The sequence below is a fragment of the Ailuropoda melanoleuca genome, chromosome 4 (genome assembly GCF_002007445.2).
Source record: "Ailuropoda melanoleuca isolate Jingjing chromosome 4, ASM200744v2, whole genome shotgun sequence".
NCBI classification, from domain to species: Eukaryota; Metazoa; Chordata; class Mammalia; order Carnivora; family Ursidae; genus Ailuropoda; species Ailuropoda melanoleuca.
In genome coordinates this window covers 14102767-14130387 of record NC_048221.1, presented here as the reverse complement: position 1 = coordinate 14130387, position 27621 = coordinate 14102767, and the positions used below count along the sequence as shown (strand labels likewise).

The window sequence follows — 27621 nt, the reverse complement described above, 5'->3', positions numbered from 1 at the left end:
GAGCAACACAAGGGCCTTGACATAGTGTGGGGGGCAGCCAGGCACCATCCCTGAGCATCAAAAACAAGGCACAACCGGAATTGAAAACACAGTTTAAACAAAAATGTGTGGGAACACATTCACAACAGCAGCACTACGCACAACAGCCACCAGGAAGAAGCAACCCAAACGCCCATCAGTGGCTGAATGGATAAACAAACCAGTCCATCTATACAGTGGAATATTATTCAGCTTTAAGGAATGAAATTGTGTTGGGGCGCCTGGGTGGCACAGCGGTTAAGCGTCTGCCTTCGGCTCAGGGCGTGATCCCGGCGTTATGGGATCGAGCCCCACATCAGGCTCCTCTGCTATGAGCCTGCTTCTTCCTCTCCCACTCCCCCTGCTTGTGTTCCCTCTCTCGCTGGCTGTCTCTCTCTGTCGAATGAATAAATAAAATCTTTAAAAAAAAAAAAAAAAAAGGAATGAAATTGTGATTCATGCTAGGTCGATGAACTTTCAAGTCATGTCGAGTGAAAGAAGCCAGACACAAAAGGCCACATGTATGATCCCATTTATACGACATGCCCCGAACAAATCCAGAGCCAGAAAGCAGAGTAGTGGCTGCCAGGGGCTGGGGAGAAGGGGAATGGGATTGACAGTTAATGGGGACAGGGTTTCCTTTTGAGGTGATGAAAATGTTCTGGAACTAGACAGGTGCTGGTTGTACAACACTGTGAATGTATTTAGTGCCACTGAATTGTACACATTAAATGGTTAATTTTATGTGACTTTCACATCAAAAAGAAAAGAAAAATTGAAGAAAAAACAAAACAAAACCCAAACAACCCTAGGCATGTGGAGGCTGGCTGAGGTGTTTTCTAAGAACACAGGAAATAGGAACTAGGTGAGCAAGCAGATGTGTCTGTGGTGAGGGCCAGGGAGGAACAGGCAGCGCTGTGGGCCAATGTCTGAGGTCTTAGGGGTCCCCTCTCCTCCAGGTGGGGCTGTTCTGGAGGAACATCATCAGTAGAGGACAAAACTCAGGTTCCCACCTGGTCCTCCAGGCCAGCGGCTGGGGCTCTGTACCCTCACACCCAGTGGGTCCGCAGAACTCCCCGATGCCCACTTGCCGAGTGGCCCCGCTGGCCCGGAGAGAGGGCAAGAGCCGTCTCTGGAGCAGCGCACACAACGGACAATGCGACAAAGACAAAGCGAGTGATGGCTCCTGCAAATTATTTTACTCTGAATATATAGGAAAAGAAATCCACAAACGGGAAGCTATGTTCTATGGTTATGTCTTTTAAACAATGTTTTGTATTTACAAAAATTTTTTTCCTGATTAAAAGCACCAGCTGAAGTTACAGGCTGCTAAAACCGTAAGATATTACAAACCCATTAAAAGACATTATGCCAAACATACTTATTAAAAACCCTTAACAAAACAGACAACGCAATCAACAAATTTACCCACTGCACCAGGCAGCCCTTTTCTGATTTCCTTGCCAGTGTTCCCAGTAAGTGGGGTGGGGGAGTGCTTACACCAGGGAGAGGACCCTCGCTTCACCCGCGGATGACTGCAAACACCCAGCACAGGGGAGGCAGCGGGCTGTGTGTGGGCCAGAGAACCCGGGGTCTCCAGGCCCAGTCCCCCAGACTCACAGGCCCTGAGGACCCCAGGAGGAGGCGGGAGGAACACACAGGAGTCAGACTAGCTTTCGGTCGTTCACCTGCCAACAGGGATCCTTCTGCTGCTCCCTGCACGCTGCAGGGCTCGGGGCTCTTCTGTTTTTCCTGAACACCTATTTATGACACTGTGTAAGGTCTCCCTGGGGGCTCACCTGCTGCCTGTCTTAAGTTCTTATGATTGAGTGAGAAACTGTGAGGCACTCAATTTGGACTCACAGGAAGGTACTTATGACAGCTTTATGTAACCAGAAGATGCTACGGTGAAGGGGAGGTTCAAAGCTTGCACACGCAGAAACGCATGTACTCGCAGTTTGGCTTCCATAAAGCTAGAGTGGAATATTAAATATTGAGTACTGAATTTTTAGCTGTAAACATAAAAACTTATCCTTAACTTTACATGAACATAGATAACAGAGTGGTCACTAAAAGCACTTTAACATCAGGACAGATGTTAAGTTTTGAGGTTCTTATTTCAACTGCTCTACATAAAAAATGCCCTAGAAGCAAAGAAAGGCTTAAATAAATATGCAGAGACAAACGTGATGTACAGCGTGATTGAAGTAATGAGGGTCTGGAGAGGTCAGACAGTGCGGGGTCTAGGCCAATAGGGGCAGCCTGTGGCAAGAGGGGGGCTCTGTCCCATGGGTGGAGGGAAGGGCCTAGGGGATACCCTTGAGGGGGAGGAAGACAGGACAGGGCAGCTTGTGGCCACATGTCACACCCTCCTCTGTAGGCCTCATGGGCCCAGGGGGGTCAGCCAAGAAGGTGGCCTTGAGTGGCAAGGGACAGTGCTAGGTTCTCCTAGGTGATCCAGGATGCCACACAGATGGTGAGTCCTCTTCGGACAAGCCCTGGCCAGCCCATGCCTCCAATCAGCAGCTCGCTTTGCACACCTGTCGCTGGCCCCCAGTGGGCAGCAGGGGCCCAACGCTGGCCTGGTAAGGGCAGTGGCCCTGTGCAGGGAGGTCTGCTGACAGCCCTGCTTGTGGCTAAGGCACACTCAGGCCTCAGGGCCTGAGCAGCTGACCTGAGTGATCCCAGTGTTCCTTCTGTCAGACACTGAGGCTTCGAGAAGCAGCCCTCACAGTGTAAGGGTAACAAGATGCAAACTAACAAGCCACCCTGACTAGCAAGACCACTCACCACTCTGTGAGGAGACGCTCCCAGGCACTGGAAGCCGGAGGAGGTGGCTACCTCAACTGCCCCCAGGGCCACCATCACCGCTGGGGCACCTCCTCAACTACCTGAGGGGAGCACAGAACTGAGCATGGCTGTCTGAGCCTGGCAGAGCCCCCTAGGGTCCAGCTCAGGAAGAGCTTTCAACGCTGTCCCAAGACCCAAGGCAGGTAGGTCTCCTCATCCTCCCTCCTGAGAGCAGCGTGAGGGGCCAGGCGTCTGTGAACGTCCTCTGCCGAGGTGGCCAGGGAGCCGCCAGGAAGCAAGCCCCTCTTCATTCGGGCACCCTGAGTTGGGCTGAGGAGGGTCCCCTCCCTTCACCTCTGCTTCCTGCCCAGCAGTATGGATGCTGATGGGGGAAGGCGGCTGACGCGAACACAGGAGTCTCAGCCCCCAGCCCCAGCTCCGTGAATCCGCACACACACACACACACATGCACACCCGTCTCTACAAGAACGCGCACCTCCGTGGCTGGACACTGAATCCAGTCAAGGTGCAGATGTTTGGAAGCCGAGTTCCTAGGTCCCCCAGGGTTCGTGACCAGAGACCCTGGGTGTCAGATGGGGGGGACCCTGGACAGAAAGGCAAGCTGGGGAAAGTGTTATGGTGGGATGTGCATTTTTGTCCCTGACACGCGCCATCACTTCTTCCCTCCAATTCTGGGGCAGAAACTGGCATTTTGCCTCTGGGCTCTGGAAGCTGCTGTGAGCAAAGGAAACACTCCAGCCAGGCACGGAGGCCCAGGCGATGGAAGTCACGTGGCAATGCACCAGCGGTACCACCCACCCTGGCAACTGGCACCCCACTCCCCGCCCAGACACGCTCCCTTGAAGGCGTGACTCAGACGTGGAAGCAGAACTGGCAATTCAAGTCCACTTTAAAGGATGGCTCTGGAAAGTTGGCTCCAATATCCCACCTGCAAGCCTCAGCACTGGGGGTCTTGTTACATGGTGGGAATGGCTGGCCAGCCCTTCCTGGGAGGGCGGAATCAGCCCTGCACACTCCCCAGGGACTTGGAAGCTCCGGAGACAGTCAGAAAAGAAGCCTGGGGACACCCACTCCAGCACAACTCCAAGGAAAGCTCAAGTGCCGTCTGGATGGAAGTCGGGGACACACCGGGCCCCAGAGGCCCGAGAAGCTGGGCGGCTCCCATCAGGAGCCTCACAGGAGGCTGGCCAGGCTTGTATTGGGTCCATTCTGAGCTTGGAACTGCACGGGGGGTGGGCCGTCCGTCCACTGCAAAGGGAAGAGAACGCACAGGTGAGGTCCTTCCTAGAAAGGAGCAGAGGTGTGCTGGGCTGCGTGTCTGCCCTGGACTGCTGCTCTTTTCAGGCTGCCTGACCAGCCAGGGCCCTTTGTCCTCCATGCCTGAGTCAGCGCGGCCCCTGGGAAGCACCGTGTATCACCCACTTGGGGACTGACGCCGCCTCCCCCGTCTGAGGGGGTTCCTGAGGCCAGGCTGAGTTAGGGATTGCTGGAGACATGCAGGGAGATGGCAGCCAAGCGTGTATAACCCCTTTCAGGGCACATGCCCCCTGGGGACTGCAAGCCAAGTGAGCAGGCCCTGAGGAGTCAACCAGCCCCCCACTTTACCTCCCCAAACCCAGTGCCTATACCGTGATGAGGTTGTGTTCAGGGAGACTGCAGGCCTCAATGTGGTCCTGGAGCAGCTGCTGGGAGAAGTTCTGGTGCATCTGGGCGGCTTCGTGGGCATCCATGGCATTCCCGCAGGCCTTGTTCAGGTCTAAGGGTGGGGGACACACAGGGTGGATCCACCTTGCCCAGCCCCACGTCCTCCCCTTGGACACGGGTAGAGCCCTAAGGTCAAACCCCACTCTACCTGTGAGCTCCTGTATATCTGGCACGTCACCTGCCCTGAGCCCTGCCTGTCTCAGGGTCAGCAAAGCCCACCTGCCAGCAGTCCTCACACATACCCTCCCGAGCTCCTGAGTCACATTCTTGGAGGTGGGTGAGCAATGCGGCCGACACAAGGGTCAGCTGGCAGTGAAAGCCCTCAGGGCTCCCTGTGGATACTGGCCCTCCCGGGGAGGTCCTGTCCAATCCTCGGGCACCCAGGAACTCACTAGAGCAGGGCGTCCGACACCCACTCCTGAGGCAGAAGGACCGAATGGACCCACGAAGCCCACTGCAGATGGGAGCGGCCTGCCCTCTGCCTCTTCCCCAGGGCCCTCACTGAGACTCTGCACTGTAGTAGCGCCGGCTGAACAGGGGAGGAGCAGTAACATCACCGGCGCCTGCCGAGAGCCTAGCGGGCACCCGGAGGGTCCTGGCCAGTACCGTCCGCAGGGACGATGGCCGTGGCCAATTAGGGAGAAGGCAACCGAGGGTGAGGGCTAGGGCTCGCAGCCCACCTCTTCATCCAGACTCCAAGAAATGGCCTTGTGGAGAGGGTGAGCCGATCCTATGTGGCGCCGATGTCATGAGTGAGCCTAGTGCCCACTGCCCCCAAACAGGGCCTGCTGCGGAGCCTGAGCACGTGCTAGCACTGCGACAGTGGCGGGGAGAGGCCCAGTCTGAGCACAGGCCAACCAGGGCTTACCTGCGATCTCCTAGACCCGGGCTCCCGGCAGCCCTGCTCTCTGGGAAGGGCTGGCTGCCACACTCACCTCTCAGCAGGGCTGAGGACCACAGCTGCACTGACATGTCTGGGATCTTGCTGGCCAGCTGCATGGCGGGCACCACCATGTTGTTACTCTCCTGTTGACCGACAGCAGCCAGGGAAGGGAGTGGGGGCTGGGGCCAGCAGCGGTGCCAGCCTAGGACCCCACCCGCAAACACCCAGCCCAGACTGTGCCCTCCTCCTGCTGCCTGGAAAGCTCCTACTCCTCCTTCAGAGCCCATCTCAAATGACCTCCTCTGATGTACTCTTCACCTGCCTCAGGAGAAAATAAACTGCCCCACTCTTCAGCTCCACACTACCTCCCCATCGAGGCGCTGCTGGCTACGGACAAGTCTACGCGCCTTTGTCTCTAACCAGAGCAAAAGGCACTGGTGGTAGTCAGCTCTGCACCCAGATCGGGAGCCGATTAGAAATGCACATTCAGGGGCGCCTGGGTGGCACAGCGGTTAAGCGTCTGCCTTCGGCTCAGGGCGTGATCCCGGCGTTATGGGATCGACCCACATCGGGCTCCTCTGCTATGAGCCTGCTTCTTCCTCTCCCACTCCCCCTGCTTGTGTTCCCTCTCTCGCTAGCTGTCTCTATCTCTGTCAAATAAATAAATAAAATCTTTAAAAAAAAAAAGAAATGCACATTCAGAGGTCCCAGGGCTTGGGAGGAAGCAGCAGTCTGCCCTGGCAGGGTTGAGGAGGGCTGAATGGATAGAGCAAAGAGGAAGGGAGGTATCTCTTCGACATACAAGGCCACTCTCGTGGCAGGCTACCTGACATGTGGGTTGTGGGACACCAGGGCATGTCAACACTCCAACTGTGACTGCACAGCGCTGCCCCCCTCAACACCTAGGAGGTACTGAGGGCAGGCGGGGGCCCTCAACACCCACCCCTAACCCCATAATGACTGGCAGCACTGCGCCGACCCTGCTCAACCTAGGGACCACAAGCTTTGCTGGCCTGGATTCAGGATTCAAGGTGACACAGGAGAACTCCCTACATAGCAGCCCCTGGCAGATACCTGCCACGTAGCCAAGAGATTTACGAATCATCAAAACCAACTCCTGAGGCCTAGCCTCAACACTGGCAGGATTGTGTCGAAAACACAAAAGCCCAATGACTTCACGCTGCCCCCTGGCTGACACCTCAAAGATGAGCTCCAGGTGGGTCTCAAAGCTTTTCAGAATTGAATAAAGTCTTTCCAAGGCCTCAGAATGCACAACAGAACACATAAACCTACTCTTCTCCTTGAGGCCTGGGGTTGGGCCTCTGTTTGGAAGCTGCCAGGAGAGTGTCCCTTGGCTTTCCTAGGCAAGGCTCCCCCGTGCCAGCTTGTGGCCCCACAGAACTGGGTATGAAGATGTGTGATTCTGAGAGGTATCCGTATGAGGCTGCTCACGCACTCATGAGGCCTGCGGAAACGCCACCCCGGCAGGCTCAGGGCAGAGCTGGCTGTGTCTCCCTCAGACCTGGAGCCGCTTGAGGCCAGGCTCGGGTCAGCGCACAGGGAGCAGTGGAAGTCCCTGAAGAAGCTCTGTAAGACGCCCCGGGATCGGCCCAAACCTGAACCGAGCTGCAGCCGAAAAGCTGCTTTGCTTACCCTGTCCCACGCAAGGTGGCTTCTGTAGACTACTAGACAAGAGAGCCAGTGAGGTCTGGTTCTAACCCTGGGTCTGCAGTTTGGGGCTCTGTGACCTTAATCTCCCCAACTGGAAAACGGGGTAACCACATCCACCACACCAAGACACAAGGCGGGCAGCCCACACTCAGCAGAGCGTCACGCTGAGCCCCTGGTTCCCCTCCGGCCCCCAGACACACGGCAAGGCCAGTGTGCTCAGAGGCTGAGGAATAGGGTGACAGGACGAACCCAAGTGCGTCCTCTTCCTTTACAGGTGGTGATGTCCCCAGTGTTCAGACCCTGGCCACCAGGACGTGAACTGCAGGGCCCGCTGGCCACAGCAAATGCCTGTCATATGACTATGGGGAGGGGGACGTGCCAAGGTCGTCGAAAATGCTCATTCTTAGGGAGCCCTAGAGTTTGACAGACTAAAGCTCTACGGGCCAAGACACGTACCCCGTGTTGGCTAAAGTGAGGCTGGCCGAACTACGACGCATATGCTGCTTCACACTTCTTGCTGCCACTGAAGAAAACTCTCACCCAGTGGTGCAGAGAAAGACAAGATATCAAATTATAGAACGGCCCGAAAAACAAAACCTACGCGTAGGCAGAGACAGGTACTGGAAAGAGTCAGAACACATGCAACCATTTTCTCTTCTGTTTCTCATGCTTTCTACAACAAACATACCATATTATGTAATATGAACAAACACTACCTTAAAAAAATGAACAGCCTCGACGGGTTGACAGGTAAGAGCAGGCGAGCAGGTTAAGAGCACACCCCAGACTCCCCATCTGAGTCGGAGACTTGGAGTTGGCTGATCCCACTGGGGACCAGCCCCAGGGGGCCATTCTAGGTAAGGGTGAAAACATGGCATGCCCTGAGGACGACACTGTGTGCTGGGCAAAATAGAGCTCAAGGGATCTGGCTGAGAGGACACACCTCTCCTCCCTCAGGTATTAACACACAGAAAGGGGAACCTGCCTTCAGCCCTGCCAGCTCTGGACAGCCTATGGAACTCTGCCTGACCACTGCCTGCAGCCGGCACTGGGCCCATCTGCCACACAGACCCACCCTCCAGGATCCAAAGCTCCCCCAGCCCTGCCACACCCCCCCCCCCGCCCCAGCCTGAGCCTCATGGAGGCTCCCCATGGAGTGGGGAGTGTAGAGGTTCCTGAGGTAAGACCACTGAGGGGCAAAGGATGCAAAGTGCTGCTAGGTGGTAGTCCTAAGCCCCATTCTGGCCCCCTGCCTCTTGGCCCAGCCCCAGGCACTTACTCTGTGGTTCCCCAACACATAGAAGATATGGCCCAGGAGCACAAGGGAGCAGGCTGTGAGACGGTTCAGGTCCTCTGCGTTGGACATCTTCAGAGTTTCTCGAAGAAACCGCCTACGTGAGAACAGATGCTGAAGGTCCATCAGGACGCCTTATCGGTAGGAAGAGGCTGCAGCCACCTCTAGGCCTTGAGCAGAGCCCACTTGTTTTGGGGACAGAGGCCCTGGGCACACGCTGTCAGGAAGCAAAAACCACCCAGAGAGCCAGCCCAGGAGATGCCAGGCAGGGGGCAACCCGTCTTCTCCCTGTACTCACTTGGCCTCATTGTAGCGTCCCTGGAAGAAGGAGAACAGCCCGCGCACGTAGAAAGCCGCTGCTCGCAGGCAATGTGAGCTGACAGGAGAGATGGGGGCACTAAGTGGGGTTTTTGTGAGCACAGCAGGTTTCCAAAGGGGAGTGGGCAGAGGGGGCGAGAGGCATCGGATACACAGGGCAGTTGGGTCCCACCAGGAAAGCACCATCCCAAGAGCAGAGAAAGCGTAAGCCAATAGGTCAAGGGGACCCCCCACTCAGGCCACCTACCTGACAGGGAAGCTATGGTCTGGATTGATCCTTTCCAACAAACTGTATAGCTGTGGCAGAAATGTCAGTTAGGATCATTCTGCATTTTGAAACATGAGAAAATTCAGCCTCAAATATGCCACTAAATTGACTAGGGCTGCTTGCATTTTCCTAACCCAACCTGAGAGCATCGTGCCCTCACCCCGAATCCCATGCCTGAGTAACCTGAGCGGGGAGCAGGGTCAGGACCTGCGAGGATAGGTGAGGGCACTACAGGAGACTGCATGCGGCTGTTTACTTCTTCGTCCCCACCCCCACCCCACGACGGGAATAACGGCCTCCAGTGTGAAGGGTTAGAATTGGGGTCCTCACACCCTCAGCCTGCCCCAGGTCAGATGAGGGGGCTGGGCGGTCAGGGCAGTGGCTCAGTCGCAGCCTTTGTATGGTCAGAGGGGCCCAGTGTGGGGGAGCAAGGTGGGAAGACTGGCCCACGAGTCTTGTGGGCTGGGGGTGGCGTTTCTCTGGAGGTGCAGGGATCCTGGGAGGCTCTGATAGGCAGCCATGTGACCGATGTTCTAGGTCTCCTCTGGCTGCCAAAGAGGGAGGGGTAGAGGACATGGCTGAAGTGAGCTGAAGCTGCTTCCAGTGTCCCCACAGCACCTCCAGGAGGCAGACACGGGGAGAGCAAAGGCACAGGGAAGCCGAGCTCTCCCATGACCCACCAAGTGTGACCCATGGAGCCCACTCCTAGCCCGATGATGACCCTGCCCATCGCTTCCTAACTGCTGGAGCAGACGCGGCTGGGCTTTCTGCTCCCTGGAGCTAACCTTCTTATAGACTAAAGATAAAATGAAAGCCGTGGAGGTGGAAAAGTAACTAAATCTCAGATACTCTGGAGGCAGGAGGCCAGGGCTGGAAGAGGGTAATCCTAGGGCTGAGGGGGGACCCCAGGGCTGAAAGGAATTGCAGGATTGAGGGTTGCAGGGGGAACCGGTGTGAAGGCACTTGTCCTATAAGGGCAAGCCGAGAGCCCCCTACCCCTTATGAGGTTGGGTCTTAGGACAACCTAGGAGCACAGTGCAAATGGCTGCCTGAGCTGCTGCTCCTCAGAAGTGAGCCATGAGGCCTCACTGACATTCTAGAACAGACAAGTCAGGGTAGGAGAAACTGATTTTTTTTTCTGTGCAATTCAATAAAGCCTGGCTCATTTTTAACAGGGAGAAGTGTTATTTAACTAGGGAACGTTCATGTCCTAGATTGGTCTGTCCCAGACATGCCTGCAACTCTGGGTGAGACGGTGCTGCTTGTTAGAGTGTGAAACCCTGGAGCTGCTGAGATTTGCTGGTGCCCAGGACCACCCCAACCCCACCGCCCCCAAATAAGAGTTGAAAAGATACCAAACATGAAGCATGTCACCTACTACCTCTTGGTGTCTATTTCCTTCCCGTATATACACACTCGCCAGATTGGTCACGATGAAGGCCCACAGCTCCTGGTGGTTGGTGAGCTAGAATAGGACACACGGGCATTAGAGGGCCAGGCTGGGCACAGCCCCTCACACTAGGGCCACTGAGTGGCACAGGAGCCACCCAATCCTCCACGGCAGCTAATCTGGAATCCCTTTCTTTCTTTCTTTCATTTCAGACAGATCTCCTCGCCTGCCTCATGAACCCCAGGAGCATGGAGCTGTTAGTTCTCCTTACTATAAAGCCGTCATCCACATTAAGAGAAACAGGAAACAGAAAAGGAAAATCAGCCGCCCCTGATCCTGCCCTGAGAACGCACCGCACTTCAGTCTATTTTCTGCTTGTTTCTCGAGGCTGAGACCCAGACAGCCTCTCCCTCCACACCACAACCAGTGACCCCTGGGGCCCCAGGGTGGGCTGACACAGCAGAGGCATATGCTGGTCCTGGGGAGGACACCGCCAGGAGGGTAACTGAGGCTGTAGGACACCGGAGATGCTGCTGACGGCTGGTGGCGGATGGACCGTTGTCCTCAGTTCTTGGGAAATAAGAATGGTAGAGAGAGGGACCAATCTGAGAAGTCTGAGCAGCACCCAGATCCTGGCACCCAGTGGGGCTGAGTGAGCACAGATGTGCAGGAGGCTGAGGCTGCCAAGGAAATGCAGCCCCCACCCACAGGCCCCCATTATGTGCCGAGGGGGCCCAGGAGGTCTTCCGACGTGAGCATCACGCTCTGGTTTGTTTGTTGTAGGACCACAGGAAGAGCACGTGTCTGGGGCCAGGGGGTTGAGTGTGTATCCTGGCTGCACCACTTCCCACATGGCCTGTAGGAGCGCCGTGTGGACTCCCCCGAGGCGCACACCATCAAAGCAGCAGCAGCGCCTTGTGGGACGTTGAGATAGGGAGGCACACGGCCACGGGTAACTGCAGGGAACAGGGAGGCAGGGTGTGGGTGTCCCGGTACCACTGCGGCTGGCAGTGCAAGCTGCCCAGGGCCCAGGGGAGCCGGCATGGACGGAAAGGCTCAGAAGGCCATGGGAGTGGGCACCCCATCCACTCTCCACACTCTGGCACGCTGCCAGAGGCTCCTGCACATTGCCAAGACCAGTGGCAAAGCTGGCAGCAGCCAAAGCCACACGGAGCATCTCAGAGGAGCAGTGATGCCGCTGAGCCCAGCCCCAGGAGCAAAGAGATCTGAAGACTGGCACGAGGGACAGAAAAGAACTCCTCGTCTGACAGGGTGCACACAGCACCCCCCACACTCCTATACCACTGCCTGGGGCCTCCTCAGGACCCCTGGAGGGAAGGTGTTGCCAGCCTCCTTTTCCTGTGAGGACACTGAGGCCAAGGTGGGGATGTGCCTATCTGGTCCTGGAACAGGACAGGCAGAGCGGGGACCTGGCACTAGGCTACCAACTCCGGCCGGGATGGCCTGTCCAGGAGGATGTGGCACCAGCTTTCTCCCAGAGCCTGTTGCGATCCTGAGGCGAGGACGCTGCCCCAGCACAGCTCCTTCATGACCCCTAGAACAACCAGGCTGTCGCAGGGTGAGGGCAGACCCAGTACTGCCATGGGGGTGGCTCCAGGGAGCCCCTGAGCCCTGCCGAGTGACTCTGCATCTTCAGCTGTGACAGGAGCCAACACCAACCTGGTAGGTCATCAGGAAGGCTGGGAATTAGGAGTGAAAGAGGCCGAAGGGGCCTCGGTACCAGTTGGCACCGGGCTCTCCCTGATGGCTGCCCTCCAGGTTCGCCCCACCCCAGGCTGGCCGAAAGCCTCCTTGCCCACAGCTATCCCTTGTCCTACTGTGCTCCCAGCGCTGGCCTTGACGTGGAAAGCCCTGGAAAAACGGCACGTCACTATCATGGCTGGCGTCAGGCTGAACACAGCAGTCACCCACTGTGCACAGTTTTGTGCAGTAGTCCTCCTCAGAGACCACGCCCGACTCCTCACTGAGAAGCACCGCCCGCCCCTTGGAGTGAGGGCCGGCACCTTACCCGCAGGGCTGTGGTGAACTGGGCTTCTGCATTGTCCATGCAGTTGACAGAGACGCAGTACAGGCCCTGGAAGAAGAAGGCATGGAGGGCCTGAAGCCACGCAGTTCTCCCAGGGGCGCATGGCTCAACTAGTGACGGCTGAGCCAGCTTCCTCTGCACTTTACTCCAGCAGAGGCGCAGGAAGATGCCTGCGAAATTATCCCCTCCTCCCAGGACCCAACTCCACTGAGACTTAAGATGCTTATCAGAACACAGCCCACCGGAACATTCTGGATCCTGCCTGGGGCAGCGGTCATGGGATTCCTCCCTGGAAGGGGGAAGGGGGCTGGGGGCGGGCAGCCCCGGGCACTCACCAGTAGCGTGTGCAGCTGTGCCGCGTGGTTGGAGAAGAGCCGGGGGGACTGCTGGCACAGCTGGCAGACCTGGGAGATCTGCCAGGAAACAGCATGCTCACCATCACAAGGCCTCCAACATGGCACCTGGTGTCTCAGCAGCACTCCGGAGACCCCAAAGCTGACAGGTGTGCCCAAATCCTACCTTCCCTGGGCCACAAAGTCCCAGCAAATGCGTCTGTTGTGAGGGCCAAGTGCAGCCCTGACCTCCCTGAGAATGATGACCCCTGTCCACTACCCCCACTTCATCCTCCCTCTCTAACATGTGTCTCAACCAAACAGCACCTTCCCCCTACTCAGGGCCCCCACACCCCCCTCAGGAAGGTAAACATCAGAGATTATGGGTTGGGGCAGGAGGAATGCTAGGATCACTGTCAGGGGACCCCAATTCCTCAGGCCCTGTGTTCCTTGGGCATGCAAACTTTTGGGGAAATGGCCACTGATTTCTGTTCTGTTATGTCCATCGGGGTCACGAACTAACAAAGTATAGTGAAATGACAAGATCGGATGTTCTGCTGACACACACCGGGCAAATTTACACTCTCCCATGTGACGACTTCTGAGACCCGGCAGACTCCAACAGCTTTCCCACCCATGTGCGTGGCCTCTGGCAGCATTACCTCCTGCAGCGCGGTGGCCTTGTGTCCTGTGACAAGCCTACACATGATGATGTGCTCGAGCAGGATCACTTGGAAGGAGGACAGGATAGGGCTGCAGTCAAGCACTGGGGGCGAGAGGTGGGGGGTGAGCACTCAAGGGGCAGCTGGAGAAGAGACCCTAAGAGACGGACAAAGAGCCTCCTCGGGACTTTGCATCCTCCCATCTCCCATCACACTGGCCCCTTGGCTACCCAGGTCTGAGCTCATTTGCTCTGCTGGGCACCAGCTCTGTTACCTCTCTCGGCACCCAGTGCACCCCAGAGTGAGGGGATTCATCTCCCTGTCGGGGTGGGGGGGGGGAGACAGGCTCAGAGCCAGGTTTTAGTGACCAGAGCGTTCTAAGAATAAGAAATCCCTGGAGAGGTATGTCTTCCATCCTCACTCCACTGTGACCCAGGGGAGTGCTCCAGAGCACTCTGCACACAGTGGGTTCTAGAAATGTTGCAGTAGCCCAGGAGAGTGAAACTGTGCAACAGGCCTCAGGCAGCAGTGAGGGAACCCAGCTCTTGGCTTCCCGAGAGGCTGTCCTCACACTGGAGCCAGACGGCACCCACAGCCCTTTCCCAGCTCATCTGGAGGGAAAGAACCGCCATCCCTGTCGGCTTTGGTTCTCCAGTTCTGAAGGCTTCTCCCCCAGCAGCACTGATAAGGACACAGGAATCAGATGGAACAGATTAACAGGGGTGCCGAGCCACCCAGGGACACATGCGGCTCTGGGTTCCTACTAGTCAAAGGTCCCGGTCCCACAGGATGGATTAGATGACCATCCAGGAAGAACCCACGACCTCCAGAGGACCTAGTGTTGGTCAGGGAGATCTGAGTTCCAATCCCAGCCTCACCTAGCGAGATCCATGTCACAACACTAAGAACAGACAGCAAAAGCAGCCACCGTCTCTTTCAACTGAGCACTGCTGTCCCAACAGGCCCCACTTGGGACCCACTAACCCTCATAGACATCTTGAGCAGCGGGGGGATAGGACAGAGATGGCACAAGACCGCCCCCCCCCGGGCAGGGATCAAGTATCAAGCCTAGGCTTGGCCTGCTCTGCCCCAAACCCAGATTGCCCCCATCTTCCAACTGGGTTAACAAGACCCACGGGGCAGGGACTCATGGTGACTGCTCAGGGCCGCTGTCATTCTGCGTTCTTCCGACCAGCACAAGAGGGGGCACTCAGGCCACCCACCAGGGGGCGCTGTGGTGACGCGACCTGCCAAGTAGAGCCCGACCCAGCCCTAGAGTCTTACTCTTGAGCTTCTCCAGCTGCATGAGGGCCTTGTCTGTGTACTTCTGCGCTTTCTCCAGGTAGCCGGCCTGCATGGAGTGCATCACGGTCACCTGGCGACAAGACCAGACAGCGGTGGTCACTGTGACCCTCTTCTCCGCGCTGGAGCTACCAAGGCCCCAGTGCCCCAGAGACTCACCAGGTAGACGAGCACACACATGTGCTCCTTGGGCAGCCAGTGGAAGAGGTCGGCGGGGTTGCTGGGCAGGATCTCGTCGTCGTGCAGCGTGGAGATGGTCTGGATGCACTGCTGCAGCTGCTTCAAGCATGGCTTCACGCTCTTCACCTGGAGGGCGGAGGGGCACCAAGCACCTGAGGGCCTGCCTGCTCCCATGGCGTGCCGGGCCCGAGGACAGGAGGCCCCCACGGTGGTGGCTGGAGCTACCTCTCTGTCCCTGTTCAAAGACCCTGCTCAAGCCACTTTCCTTCTTTCCTACAGTAACCCCCGGAGAGGGAGGTAGGGCTGGAGCAGCTGGTTATCCTGGGGGGGTGGGAAGTGGCCCCCTGGGGGTCCTGCAGGCACCATGGCTTGTACAGACTGGCCTCTGCACTGGAAGCCCTGTCCAAGGCCCCCACAGGCCATCTCCACAGCCATCAGCACCCCATGAGAGTCTGCTCTATACTCCCATGTGTTGAGTGTGGTGTTTGGCCCAACAGGCATAGCTGGGTGCAAGTGGGGGAAGAGAGGAAGCCCCTGACCAATGAGATGGCCACCAGGCTCTACCTGCGGCCTCCCAGCACACCAGAAGGTCCTGCCTGTGGTTGGTCACCGGGCCAGGGTAGGGTAAGAGGAATGGAGTAGCACCCCCAAAAGGCTGTGGTGTTCACCCACACACTGATGCAGCTGCTCCTCAGCCACACGAGGATTACAGCGGTAATCCTCTCAGACAGCTGATCCTGTCAGTCCCTTCTCCAACTGCATAAAGCTGTCATCAGCTGGGGAATGGTGGACAGACACTGCTGCGGCACCTGCTGTGGGCCAGGCACCATGCCACAATCCTCAGTTTATTCTCATGGATTCCACAAACTGCCCTTAGATGCCTTCAGCTGAGCGTGCTGAGTTCACATGTCGGTCACCACGACTTCCGCCATAATGCTAGGAACAAGAGACCCCCATTTTCACAGTGCCTGCTGCCCATGGAGACAAGGCACTTGTGCCAGACCATGACAAGCTCTGTAGGGAAGGCTGAGACCCTAATAATAGACATGTCGTGCGGCTAGTGACAGGAGGCAACCACAGAAGTGACGTCTTGGCCTAAAGCCCACTCGCAGCCTGCTCACTCCCCATTAGCCCTCGTGCGGGAGGCACTACATACCTGCCCGGCATCCAAGTAGTGGGTCACCTGGAGGACCAGGAAGAAGACACGCAGAGACTCCTTCTGGATGGGGTTCCCTTGCCAGTTCTCAACTATCTGTCCACAGAGGGTCAGCAGCGGGTGCACTTCCTGTAACTTGCGCTCCATCAGCAGCAGCTGGGGAGGGAGGCACGGGTGCTGGGAACATCTTCTGGTACCCAGGTCTGCCCCCCTCAAAGGGACCACCAGTACCACACAGAGAGGACACAAAAACCAACCGGGGGCTGCTTCTTCCTTAGCACAAATCCCTGGAATCGGAGTTTCACTTCTGAACCCAGCAGGGGCACCAGGGCCTCCCCCTTGCTATAGTCTGCTGTGTATGAGGGTCTGGGCCCCCAAGAGGCTACACTATGGCAAGTGCGTGGGGCCTGGCCTCATGTCCTCTGTAACAGCCCTACTCCACCCGGCCTTGACTTACCATTCCTTTGCTGAGCAGGAACAGGGCCCTGGAAAAGAGAAAGTGAGTCAGTCTGTGAGGCCCCAGCACCTCCTGGGATGACTGTGCCACCCCAATGTTCATGGGGACCTAATGTGCAGCACTCCCTGGTGGTTCCCAGTGAGGTCTGCTTTATTTATGAGGCCGTTCTACTTCACCCTGTTTGAGCTTTACTTTTTTTGCCAGAAGGCAGGCTCAGAACGTGTGGAGGAACAGAGTACGGAATGGCAAGCATGCAACAATTCCAGCCTGGCTGACACAGTAGAGAGGGGCTGCACGTCAGTGGATGGCACTGGGCAAGCGTTGATGGGAGGCAGGGGCTGCTGCCCACAGGCCCCCAATTTATTCAAAATTAAAGTATCTGTCCCACCAGTCTTGGCAGAATCCCTGTGTGCTATGACGGACACACCATCAAGTAGGTGCCATTCTCCCCCGCATCTTCCGGGTGAGGAGACTGAGGTGGGGAGGTCACAGTCACACAGAACAGATGTCTATGCTCCAGGCCACCATGCCATTCCCCGTTGTTACCTCACGGCAGGCAGACTCTAGGGTCTACATGCCCATTGTCCAACCAGCGAACTGTAAGGCTGGGAACTTTATATCAAGGTTCCCACAGTGTCACAGATGTTATCACCCTAGATCTGTGGTCAGAGGCTCCAGGCCAAGGGATCTGCAGCTGCTGCGCCCTGCTGGAGCCACCCCAGGCCGCGTGTCCACAGTGGCACAGAACCCTGGCAGGAGACACTCTTGAGTGAACATGTGTAGTGCTCCACTGTCCCCATGCCCTGCAGGGCCTGAGTGGCACCAGGAACCCAGTGACAGCTATAGCACAAAGGGGGCAGGAAAGGCCAGGAATATGGGGCCAGAGTGTATGACAGCCACCATCTCAGGGCAGGGTGGTCAAGGGTCCAGGACAGCCTGGGGGAAGCTGAGTGGCTCCAGTGGGCACTCTGAAGTCTAGAGTTCAGAGTACAAGTTGGGGACAGTTTTTTCACAACTCCAAGGCTAAGATCAGCCCCCATGAAACAGAACTTTCCAGAACCCTAATGCATACAACAGAATAAGAGCACTGGCGCCTGGTGCCTGTCTACTATAGAGTTCTTTAAGAGGAAAAAAAGAAACAAGACTTGAGGCCTTCACAGAGGATACACAATGAAGCACCAGTGCCCTCTGACCCCTGACCTCAGAGCACCGGTCTCCAGACCTCGGCCTAAGCAGTTCTGTGGGTAACATGAACCTACATCCCGTCTTTTATACAAACGTCCACTTACCCTGTCTCCTACTGTACATCGAAAAGCTCCTCAGTGTCCCGAGCGGGGACGCCAGGGTCGCCCGCAAGCACTGCAAAGCACACCACGCACGCCCTCTGGGAGCACCACTCTTGTGTCTGTGCCTCAAAGGGACCAGCCCAGCACATCATACAAGCACTTTTTATTTTATGAGACCCTAGATTCATGCAAGCATGGGAATGCAGGCTGCCCTCCCTCGTCAGTGATCTCCGTTTCGAGCCAGAATGCCAAGGCTCTTTGTTGTCCGGGACAAGACAGCCAGGCTGTCTCCAAGTAAGAGGGAGAGGGGTGTAGAGAGAGGGTGCTTACCGTGTGTACTCGGATCCCACCACCCGGGCGTACTCAGCCCCCACGCCCAGGAGGTCGCAGGCTGACACCAGGTCCTTCTCAAGTGTGTGCAGTTGCTAAAAAGGAGACAGCAATGACACTTGCTTTACAGAACCTAGTACCTGACCTTAGTGCTCTGTCGGTGACATAAAACTGAACCTCCCCACACACCCACAAAACTGCTTCAGTGTCAGTTTTGAGCTAAATCAACCAAATTATCTCATCACGTTAGTTGCTTTGGGTATAGAACTCTACTTTGTCTGCGGTGAACCTCATTAAGCTTGACGGCTCACAGAGCCAGCAGTTAACCCTTACAGGCACAGACCCCCAGGAATTTGTGAGCGTGTACTTTGTGTACTTTGCAGAGCACCTCTGGGGGCTAGTCACTAGGGAGGCAGCAAGAGGGGCCCCAAGTGAGGAGGGACTCCCTCTGGGGTAAGTGTCTATAGACGTTTCAAGCAGAAAAGGCTTAACAGGTTCAAAGGAAGGTACAGTCGCAGGGCCGTGGTCAGCAGCTTCGGCTCCTGCATGCACCAATGCAGGTGACTCACAGTCTGGCTGCATAGGCAGGTTGACAGGGTTGTCACGGTGGGTGGGCAAGAGCAGCCTGGCAGGCAGGCTGGTTCTGAGACAGGAGAGACCGGAGGCCAGCCAGTGAGGGGGAGGTGTGGGCAGAGCCCAGAACAAGAGAGGTGTCCCTCACAGTAGAGCCTACCTGTCGCCCATCATGACCCCAGCCGGCAGGCCTCCCCACTGTGGCCAGGAAGGCCCAGCCTTTCTTAGAAAGCCTACCACCGCTGGAGTGTCTCAGAGCACAGGGACCATCAGTGTCTGGGGAACTTAAGGGAGGCCGGGTGTGGGACCTACGTGGAGCCTGGGCTTGACTCATTGCCCAACAGGCAGTCCCTTGGAATCTTTCAGTTCTTACAAAACACAGTGGATCACTGGCAAGAAATGCTCCCCAAGGGGCGCCTGGGTGGCACAGCGGTTAAGCGTCTGCCTTCGGCTCAGGGCGTGATCCCGGCGTTGTGGGATCGAGCCCCACATCAGGCTCCTCTGCTGTGAGCCTGCTTCTTCCTCTCCCACTCCCCCTGCTTGTGTTCCCTCTCTCGCTGGCTGTCTCTATCTCTGTCAAATAAATAAATAAAATCTTTANTTTAAAAAAAAAAAAAAAAAAAAAAAGAAATGCTCCCCAAATTTAAAAGAACATAGGCCAAAGAAAGCCCCAGAAGGGAGGAGAACACAAAGACAAGACCCTGTGTCAGCCCCCATGGGGAGGGACATTCCCACCATCACCCTGGGTGCTGCCTGGGGGGTGGGGGGGTGTCTTATTGAAGACAGAGGTTGGTTAGCAGGTGAAAGAAACACCCCTGTGTCCCCACCCATTCAGGGCAGCAGCCTGAGGAAGGTCAGTGCGTCCTAGAGTTTGTTATTTGTACTTGAGCGGGCCTGCCCCAAGGTCAGGGCTCCTGCTGAGCACCCGTGCTTCTTGGCTGGGCCCGAGGTACTCACAGCGAGCTGGAAGAGCAGGCGGCAGTGCCAGTACGGAGTCTGCTGTGAGATCTGGATCGCTTTCCGCAGCAGTGGCTTTGCTGCGTCTACAGAATTCTGAAAGGAAACAGTCAAGTTTGGGGAGGAAAAAACAAGCCGGCAAGCAAGCTGGATTCCTTATGGAGCAGCTGCGGCGCCAGAAGGCCACTCCTGTTCACGCTCACCAAAGGATTTGTGGGTTGCCAATTTACTTTATTAAAAAAAGAAAAGATTTTATTGGGCTCACTGGCTGGGAAGTTTTTGCACTGCTCTTAAAATAACTCCTCATTCAACTAAACTGAAAAGTAGCTTTAGTCCAAAATCCTGAACAGTCAAATTAGACAACAAATTGCCATCTTTCCTGTTCTACAACCAGAGAGAGGGGCCATGGATGTGAAGCAGGCACTCCCTGCTGCCCAGGGAGCCTCATGCGTGGTTGCTCAAAGCAGGGAAAGGTGATTTTCAGCTATGCCCGAGATCAGGAACCAGGTTAAGAAGGCATATGGACTTGTTAGGAACGAATTGCCCTAAACCTAGGAACAAGGCTATTTTCCCACAGTCTTTGATAAAAGATTTTGCCTGCCTTCATAGGAAGTGATGACCCACGGATGCTCTATGCCAGGGTATGAGAAGTAGAAAGTAATGGGAAGTATTAGAAGCCAGAAGGGAGCCCACTTCCGAGAGCCCCAATTTGCTGTTGTGTCTTTGCTATAGGGAGAGTGACTTCGCTTTCAGAAACCTTCATGTGCTCTTACCTCTTGACAGTATAACTCAGACAAAAGACTTGCTGCTTCAAATTTAACATCTTCAAACTGTTGGATCTAATAACATCCAGTTAAGGAAGAGAGACACAGCAGAGATCAGTTTAAAAGGGCCACGACTTGGGGTTCTTACATTGTAGAGGCTGGTGGGACAGGAGCATTCCTGCCTGGTCCCAAGCGTCAAGCTCACTTACTCCTCTAGCACTCCCCGTGTCTGGTACCAACTGGGTGTAGAGCTAGATGACAGGGCACAAACAGGAGCACGGCGCCAACAGGGAGGATGCTGGCCTGCAGGGGTAGCCACATCGAAGAAAGGATTCTTCAGGGGGGGCAAGGCCTAAAACTCTGGGGTGCTTCACGGGGGGATTCAAATTTACAATACTATCTTTGCTTCCCACCCCCAAATGGAGCTCTCCTTAAAGGGAATGGTACCAATAAGAAAAGGATACTTGCTGTGATATCAACCACTGAAAAGAAAAGAAAAAAGAATTAATTCTCAGCCAAATACTTGGTGCCTGCTTACTGGCTCCACTTTGGGCTTGACAGAGGTTGTCCTGTCACCAAAAGCTGCAGGTGTTCAGTTAAGTGGGAAGGTGGCCTGCCTGGCCTGATACGGGGGGTCACTTTCCCTGCAATCCCACAACTAGAGTGCACCCAGGGAGAAAGAATGAGTACCTGCTCCCCTATGGACAGGAGTTTTCTCTCCTGCCAGCCCCCAAAGTCAGATTCAGAGCCCCCTCCTACCACAGCAGAGATGCTTCCTTAGGAGGAGTGCTGAGAGACCCTGTGTACCACTCACTGCAGTACACGGACAATCGGCAAACCATGACACAGGAATCAATTACAACTGGAGAGTGGGTGGGGAAGTGCCAGTCCTTCCTGGAGAAGTGATATTTAAAAGATGCTTGGAAATGAGCAAAGCCAGCCTCAGAGTGGAAGCGGGACTGCTCCAGGAAGGACTGGTGTGGGCAAATATGGCCGGGGGGTGGTGGGGACGGCTCTAAGACTGTCCTATCCTCTGAGCTCACTGTCCTACCCCCTGCTGGCATACACACCGGCACAGGGTTCAAATGACATGCTCCCACTTGGGGACTACTGTGCCCTGCAGCTCCACGTTCCAACAGGAGGTGGTGGTCAGGATGTGCGTGGGCCAGTCCACCACATGAGGCACACCAACCATGCTGTCAGACCACCTAGGACTCAAACACACACCGGACACTGTTCTTGCCGACCCACTCATCCTACATACATTCACAGCACCTTGCCAATTGCTGGCAGACGATCCGGAGCTGAACAGAAAACCTTGACTCACCATGCTCTGTAGGAGAACACTGTCGGGGGGGGGGATGATGCCTGGGGTTGGGCCTTGAAAGGTGAGGATGTAGAAAGTGAGGCGGGAGATGTCCCTAGGCAAAGAGGGAGTAGGAGATGCTCCGTGCAGAGAAGAGCCCATGAAAAAGGCAGAGGGCCAGGAAGGTTAGGCTGGAAGTCCCGATGGATCTCTGCGCCATTCATGTGGCAGCACTGCCTCTGGATGAGAATGCCCTAATATCATTCCCTGAGCCTTCATCAGTCAGAGGCATAAAACAGAAGCACCCGATCAGATCTGGGTTTCAAGAGTACCTAGAGGCAGCAAACAGAATGTGAAGGGAGGAAGAGGGCCCATGGGGCTACTAGTCTTAGGGCTAGAGATGCCTCTGGGCCAAGGGCTCAAGAAGTCACAGAGGGAGGGAAAGACTTGGAGCTGCCTGAGACCAGCTGCCTGCAAAACAAAGGTGGGCCAGGAGGGGGCACTGTGGGAGAGGGCTGACAATGTTTCAAGACTTGTTTTTTTTTTTTTTTTTTTAAGATTTATTTATTTATTTATTTATTTGACAGAGAGAGAGAGAGAGAGAGAGAGACAGACAGCCAGCAAGAGAGGGAACACAAGCAGGGGGAGTGGGAGAGGAAGAAGCAGGCTCCTAGCAGAGGAGCCTGATGTGGGGCTCCATCCCAGAACGCTCGGATCGCGCCCTGAGCCGAAGGCAGACGCTAAACAACTGTGCCACCCAGGCGACCCTGTTTCAAGACTTCTTGTACCTCAAAAACAAGATATTTTTTTTAAATCAGGTTTTTAAACAATCAAAATATGTTGAAATAGTTATTAACCGCAACTCCTTTAGGATGCAAGCACAGCACTTAGGAGCCAGCCTGCCTCCTTCTGCTGTGTGACCTTGACTATAAGAAAGCCCCTGTCAGCACTGTCATTATCAAGTTGGAAGTCGTCCCTACCTCATGGGTTCGTTGAGGATCCAGTGAGACACTGTCCCTGAGAAGACCCATGCAGAGCCTGGCATGTAGAAGGCGACAATACGTCAATGATTTCCAAGCAGGAACAGGAATAAATCAGGGGTTGGAGGGGAGGCAGGGGGACGAGTTGGTGGAACTGTGAAGGGATGGTTCCTAGACAGATTTCACATCCTGAAGTCAGAGGAGGCTCAGAGAGTGAGAGTGAAGAAAATAGAAATGAAAACAGGAGGAAGCACAGATCACTCTACCATGAAAATGCTTAATGCCAAGCTCTGCAAATACAGCTTCTGCACAAGGTTTTGCTCCCAGCGATGGGGCATGGAACTTGGCAGGACACGATGCTGAGGGATGAAAGATGTGCTCCAGCCACGTCTGTCGATGAAAGGCCCAGAACTAAGCCCTTTTGGGCCTTAGGAAGAGAAAGGAAAGCATTTAATCACTTGCCGAGAAGGTAAACCAGAGATTCTCAGGTTAAACCTGGAAGCGGAATTAACAAGCATCTGGATGGCACAGTGTGGAGCTGCTTTCTAAGTTAGGGAGCAAAACCACCACTAAAAAAGCAGCTCCATCCCAAACCCAAAGAGAAAGCAAACATGGCATCAACAAGTATACCACAGTCTAAGAAACAAGTGTATAAAGGAAGACTACCTGGATTATAGAAAATAATGAACAATTCGTCACAGAGAAGTAGTGTTTATTCCTCTGTGGCTTTCGAATCCAAGAAACCTAAAATGATGATGCATTTTCTAGGCCAAAGATAAAGAAGAATGTGATCAAAAGTTTAGTTAACGGGATATAGACATACATCTAAGTACAAACATGCAGATTCTCTTGATTCCACAGAGGACATGCAAATGACTAAAACGGAGCTGTCTGCTGGAACAACAGTGTGAAAATAAGGCAAGGGAAGACTGTAAATGCTGCACACAAGAACAGGTGTGCAGCAAGAGGAAAGCCAAGGTGAAAATGAAATGAAAAGGAACACAATACAAAAGAATTTACAGAAAATTAGCTTCACAAATTCTCTAGCCAAGAGATTTCTGAGTAAAGCGACATCTCTTATAATCAGGAACTATTTACTCTAGGAGTCCCGGAGCAGCCAAGAATTCTGATGACACACACCCACCATTGCCAAAACCATAATGTAAAAGGGGAGACTCTCAGGTGAAGGGTCTAGTCATGCACCACAATGGCTACAGGAGTTGCTGAGCAGACCTGGGGAATGAAGAAGCCAGCAAGTGATCCAAGGGCCTGCAGAGGCAGGAACCAGACAGACCAACAGCTTTGACCTCAGAGAAAGCTGCCGAGCAAAGGGAGAAAACATCCTCCATACCTCTGATGGAAACACTTAACAGATGATTCTTTCAAAGTTGGAGAACTGATGAAGCTGATGGGTAAGTACAAAGATTCTTCCTTTAAAAAAAAAAAAAGATTTTATTTATTTGAGAGAGAGTGAGTAATAGAGAGAGCGAGCACAAGCAGGGGGAGGAACAGAGGGGAGAGAGAGAAGCAGACTCCCTGCTGAGCAGGGAGCCTGATGAGGGGCTTGATCCTGGGACTCCAGGATCATGATCTGAGCCAAAAGCAGACACGTAACCGACTGAGCCACCCAGCCACCCCAGATGGGTAAGTATATAACACATTCCTTCTATAAGGTTTACAAATACGGTTGAGGCAGTTAGACACTGACAGGAAGCAAGCAGAGAGTAAATAATCTAATCTTATATTAAAAAAAGTGATTACCAAGGAGGCTGGGGGTTTCTCAAGACAGAAAACAAAAGACATGAAAATAACAGGGAAGCCGAATGTGGTACTAATTTCAGAGGCCCATTAAAAGTTTTACCTAGAGCACTCGTTAGTAACAAAAATCAGTTCAGAAAAGAACAGCAAGAGGAATGATCAAGGAGAATATAGTCACAAAACACTTAGGAATCATTTACGTTTAAAAAAAAAAGGCTCGGTTAGGAGGACATGCAACTACTGATTTTGCATTGTAAGATTAGAGCCCCAAGGTGGAAGTAGAGTTTATTAAAAAAAAAAAAAAAGATGTTTTTTGATACTCTGGGTTGGCTCCCTAAAAAGAAATTGGAACCTCCTTGGCCATTTGCTCTTCAGGACTAGAAACAAACCAGTTCTAAAAGAAGAACACATTATGATTTTTTGTTGAGCGAGTCTGGGAAAGGAACGAATAGAAGTTGAAGGCAGCCTGATTGGGGGAAAATCACAGGACTAACAAAGAATGAAGATTAAAGAAACATGCTTGTGTCGCAACACAATGGGAGATTACATACAACTGCAGAAGGAAAACAGCACGGAGAACAGCACTTTAACTGAAATCTGGACAGATTCCCAGCGGGGGATGCAACAGAAAGGAAGGGATTTCCAAGTATAACATTAGTGTGAGCTACAGAGGGGACCTTGTGGCTCTGTGGGAAACCCCACAAGATTCAGGGTTCTGTAAAATCAAGAGAAGATGTTTCACAAAAATAAGGATTTAAACCATGGGTCCCAAAGCCCAGCAGTTACAAGTAAGCAATCTGAGGCAGGGCTGCGTCCCCTCTACAGCACCGGGTGGACCAAATGGGACAATATTCACAGCAAGTATGAACCACTGCTAGAAAAAGACTGATGACCCCCGGGACAAGGGAAGGGCAGTGGCAGGATGTGTTGTGAATCCAGAGAAGGGAGAGCTTCAGAACTGTAATTCACTGAAGGCACTGGGCCGGCAGGCCTCAGTGGTTACCCTCCAGCATGCCCACACCCAAGGAAGCCTGGGGCTTCATTTGATCTCAGCCCCATCATTGCCCAGGAGAGACCTTACACCAACCAGTCACAGCTCAGGAACTCCTTGGGATTGACCTGACATCCTGAGTCGTTCTCCAGGTTCGCTTTCCCCATCCCATTCTGGCCTGCTCAAATGTCACTCCTACAAATAGACTTCCTCACTACCTCTGCCAAAAAAAGTTCCCCATCAACTCCATCTCTTCACCTTGGACCGTATTTTCCATGGTTCTTCTATCATGGCCTAACCTTTTACTACATATTTAACGTTTGTATCTTTCGCACAAAAACATATGCTCACATTGACAGGGACTATTTTAGTCATCACTGATCTACAGCACCTAGAATACAGCTTGGCACCTGGTGTGAGCTGAATAAATATCTACCGAATGAATAAAAGGGATAAAAAACTTCATAAGAACAATAATGATTTATTGTCTAGGCACTGAAGTTGGCGATCCTGAGCCCAGGTCTGAGCCAGTTTTGTTAATAACTTGATGTGTAGCTTTAGGCAAATCACTTCATCTCTCTGGACCCATACTGCCTCACTCATAAAAAAAAAAACCCCAAAAAACTCCTAAAACACTCCTAAAACTGCCTCCCTTCCTAAAAAAAGGAAGGCGATCAAGCAAGGACTAAAGTCCCCTTCCAACTCTTTACACTCTGCAAAACAAAGATTCGATATCCTCCCAAAGGCAACTCATTACTGGACAAAGGTGGGTTGGGATTTACCTCAGATCAATACATTTCAAAAACTTAAGTTTATTCCTTTTAAGAAATCTTTCCATTAATCTAAGTAAAGCTGGGTAAATGGCAAATGGAGGCTTGGTCTGATCGGAGCACAGTGTTGGTCTGACAAGAAACAACGCCAAGGCCAGAAAGGTCGTAATGACAGTCACTTTCCCACATTCTTAGAAGCACCAAGATCCCACAAGTCAAGTTGGGGGGGATGGGGTCTCTCTTCCGACTAACGGATGATGGGAGGAAGGGAAGTCACCATGGATACTGAGAGCAGGAGCTTGGAGATGCCCTCCATCCCGCCCCACAGAAGCAAATGGTCCTGGAACCTAGACCCCCTCAGTTCTGCGTTAGAGGATTTTAACCTCTCCTCTCTGAACCTCTGCCTCCCATCTATGACACTCTGCATCAGTGACAGGGGTACAATACCCTCCAGACACTTATCAGACTTCCAGGTCCAGGGAGGGGACACCTCCTTAGGTTTCCTAAGAGACCAAACTTCAGATTCCCAAGGGATGCCTGTACTGTCACCTTGACCCTCCCCTATCCTGAGTCACTTCAGGAGGCAACGTTCAGGCTGATGCTCGAGGGGCTGAGCCCTGAGGAGCTGGAAGTTGCAGGACCCACTGGCAGATCTGGTGGCCTTCCCTAAGGCGCCAACATATGATATTCTCCTGAAATTCTGAAGAATTTGGGGGCCCTGTTGCTCCTGATAAGACACAACTCTGAGCGCCCTGAGCGGGGTCCTGGGGCCCTGTCACCAGAGACGTTAAGTAAGGTACAGTGAGAGGCCCTCGGGTCCCCTGAGAGGCTGGCGGCTTCGGGGTCTTGCTGCCCGTGCGGAAGTCGCGCCCCAGGTCCCCGAAGAGAGGCCAAGCGGCCCCTGCCCGCTGGGGTCGCAGTCCGTCAGCCCAGGCCCAGAAAAGAGCCCGCGCCTCCTCCCTCGCGGCCGGGTCCGCGCTCACCGCCTTCTCCAGGTGGCTGCGCGCCTGCTCGCTGTTCTTGGTGTGGTGGTAGAGCACGGAACCGAGCTGCAAGTGTGTGCGGGCCTCGATGCGCTGCGGCGGCTTGAAGGGGAACACGGCCTGCAGGCAGTGCACACACAAGCGGATCTTGGGCGGGCTGGAAGTGCGGAAGTGCTCGGCGAAGCCCAGAAGCGCCAGGTACCACGACTCGGCCGCCTCCGCCTGCGCTGCCTGGGCCGCCGCCGCCTGGGCCGCCGCCGCCGCTTGAGCCGCCATTTTGGCCTCCACAACAACAAGCCGCCGCCACAGGGAGGCGGAAGCAGGCGCGCGGGGCGGGGCCGGGGACTTTTCACATCCCTCGCGATAACTGCCGCATAAAGCATTCTGGAACATGTAGTTCGTCTTTGGAGTGGCCACGGTGCCGGGGAAG

The 27621-nt window shown here is 54.4% G+C and overlaps 1 protein-coding gene across 4 annotated transcripts; it reads right to left on the bottom strand.

Moving 5' to 3' along the window:
- Positions 1 to 1195: 1195 nt before the first annotated feature.
- MAU2 (MAU2 sister chromatid cohesion factor) lies at positions 1196 to 27510 on the bottom strand. Of its 4 annotated transcripts, none has more exons than XM_034658125.1 (19): positions 27192 to 27507; positions 20868 to 20885; positions 20413 to 20478; positions 19640 to 19735; positions 18110 to 18204; positions 16494 to 16521; positions 16037 to 16192; positions 14860 to 15006; positions 14683 to 14773; positions 13399 to 13502; positions 12740 to 12817; positions 12387 to 12452; positions 10346 to 10432; positions 8947 to 8996; positions 8680 to 8757; positions 8367 to 8478; positions 5469 to 5559; positions 4458 to 4585; positions 1196 to 4077 (listed from the first exon to the last, which is right to left on the bottom strand). In XM_034658125.1, the coding sequence occupies exons 1-19, from the start codon at positions 27465 to 27467 to the stop codon at positions 4003 to 4005; spliced, it is 1842 nt and encodes a 613-aa protein (XP_034514016.1). In that variant the 5' UTR covers positions 27468 to 27507; the 3' UTR covers positions 1196 to 4002. The 4 variants fall into 4 exon arrangements, 3 of the variants coding, with proteins under 3 accessions (XP_034514016.1, XP_034514017.1, XP_034514018.1); XM_034658126.1 differs by having other exon boundaries at positions 10349 to 10432; XR_004624654.1 differs by lacking the exons at positions 1196 to 4077; positions 4458 to 4585; positions 5469 to 5559; positions 8367 to 8478; positions 8680 to 8757 and having other exon boundaries at positions 10711 to 12452; positions 13305 to 13502; positions 27192 to 27510.
- Positions 27511 to 27621: the final 111 nt, after the last annotated feature.

What these genes read in the sequence shown, in the direction of transcription:
- MAU2 (XM_034658125.1), bottom strand. Translation starts at nt 27,467, where the DNA reads ATGGCGGCTCAAGCGGCGGCGGCGGCCCAGGCGGCGGCGGCCCAGGCA. An exon ending in TCCTGCTCAGCAAAGGAATG is followed by an intron (nt 16,193 to 16,493) that starts GTAAGTCAAGGC and finishes CTCCCTCCCCAG; the next exon opens with CTGCTGCTGATGGAGCGCAA. An exon ending in GTCCTCAGCCCTGCTGAGAG is followed by an intron (nt 4,586 to 5,468) that starts GTGAGTGTGGCA and finishes CCCCACCCTTAG; the next exon opens with ACCTGAACAAGGCCTGCGGG.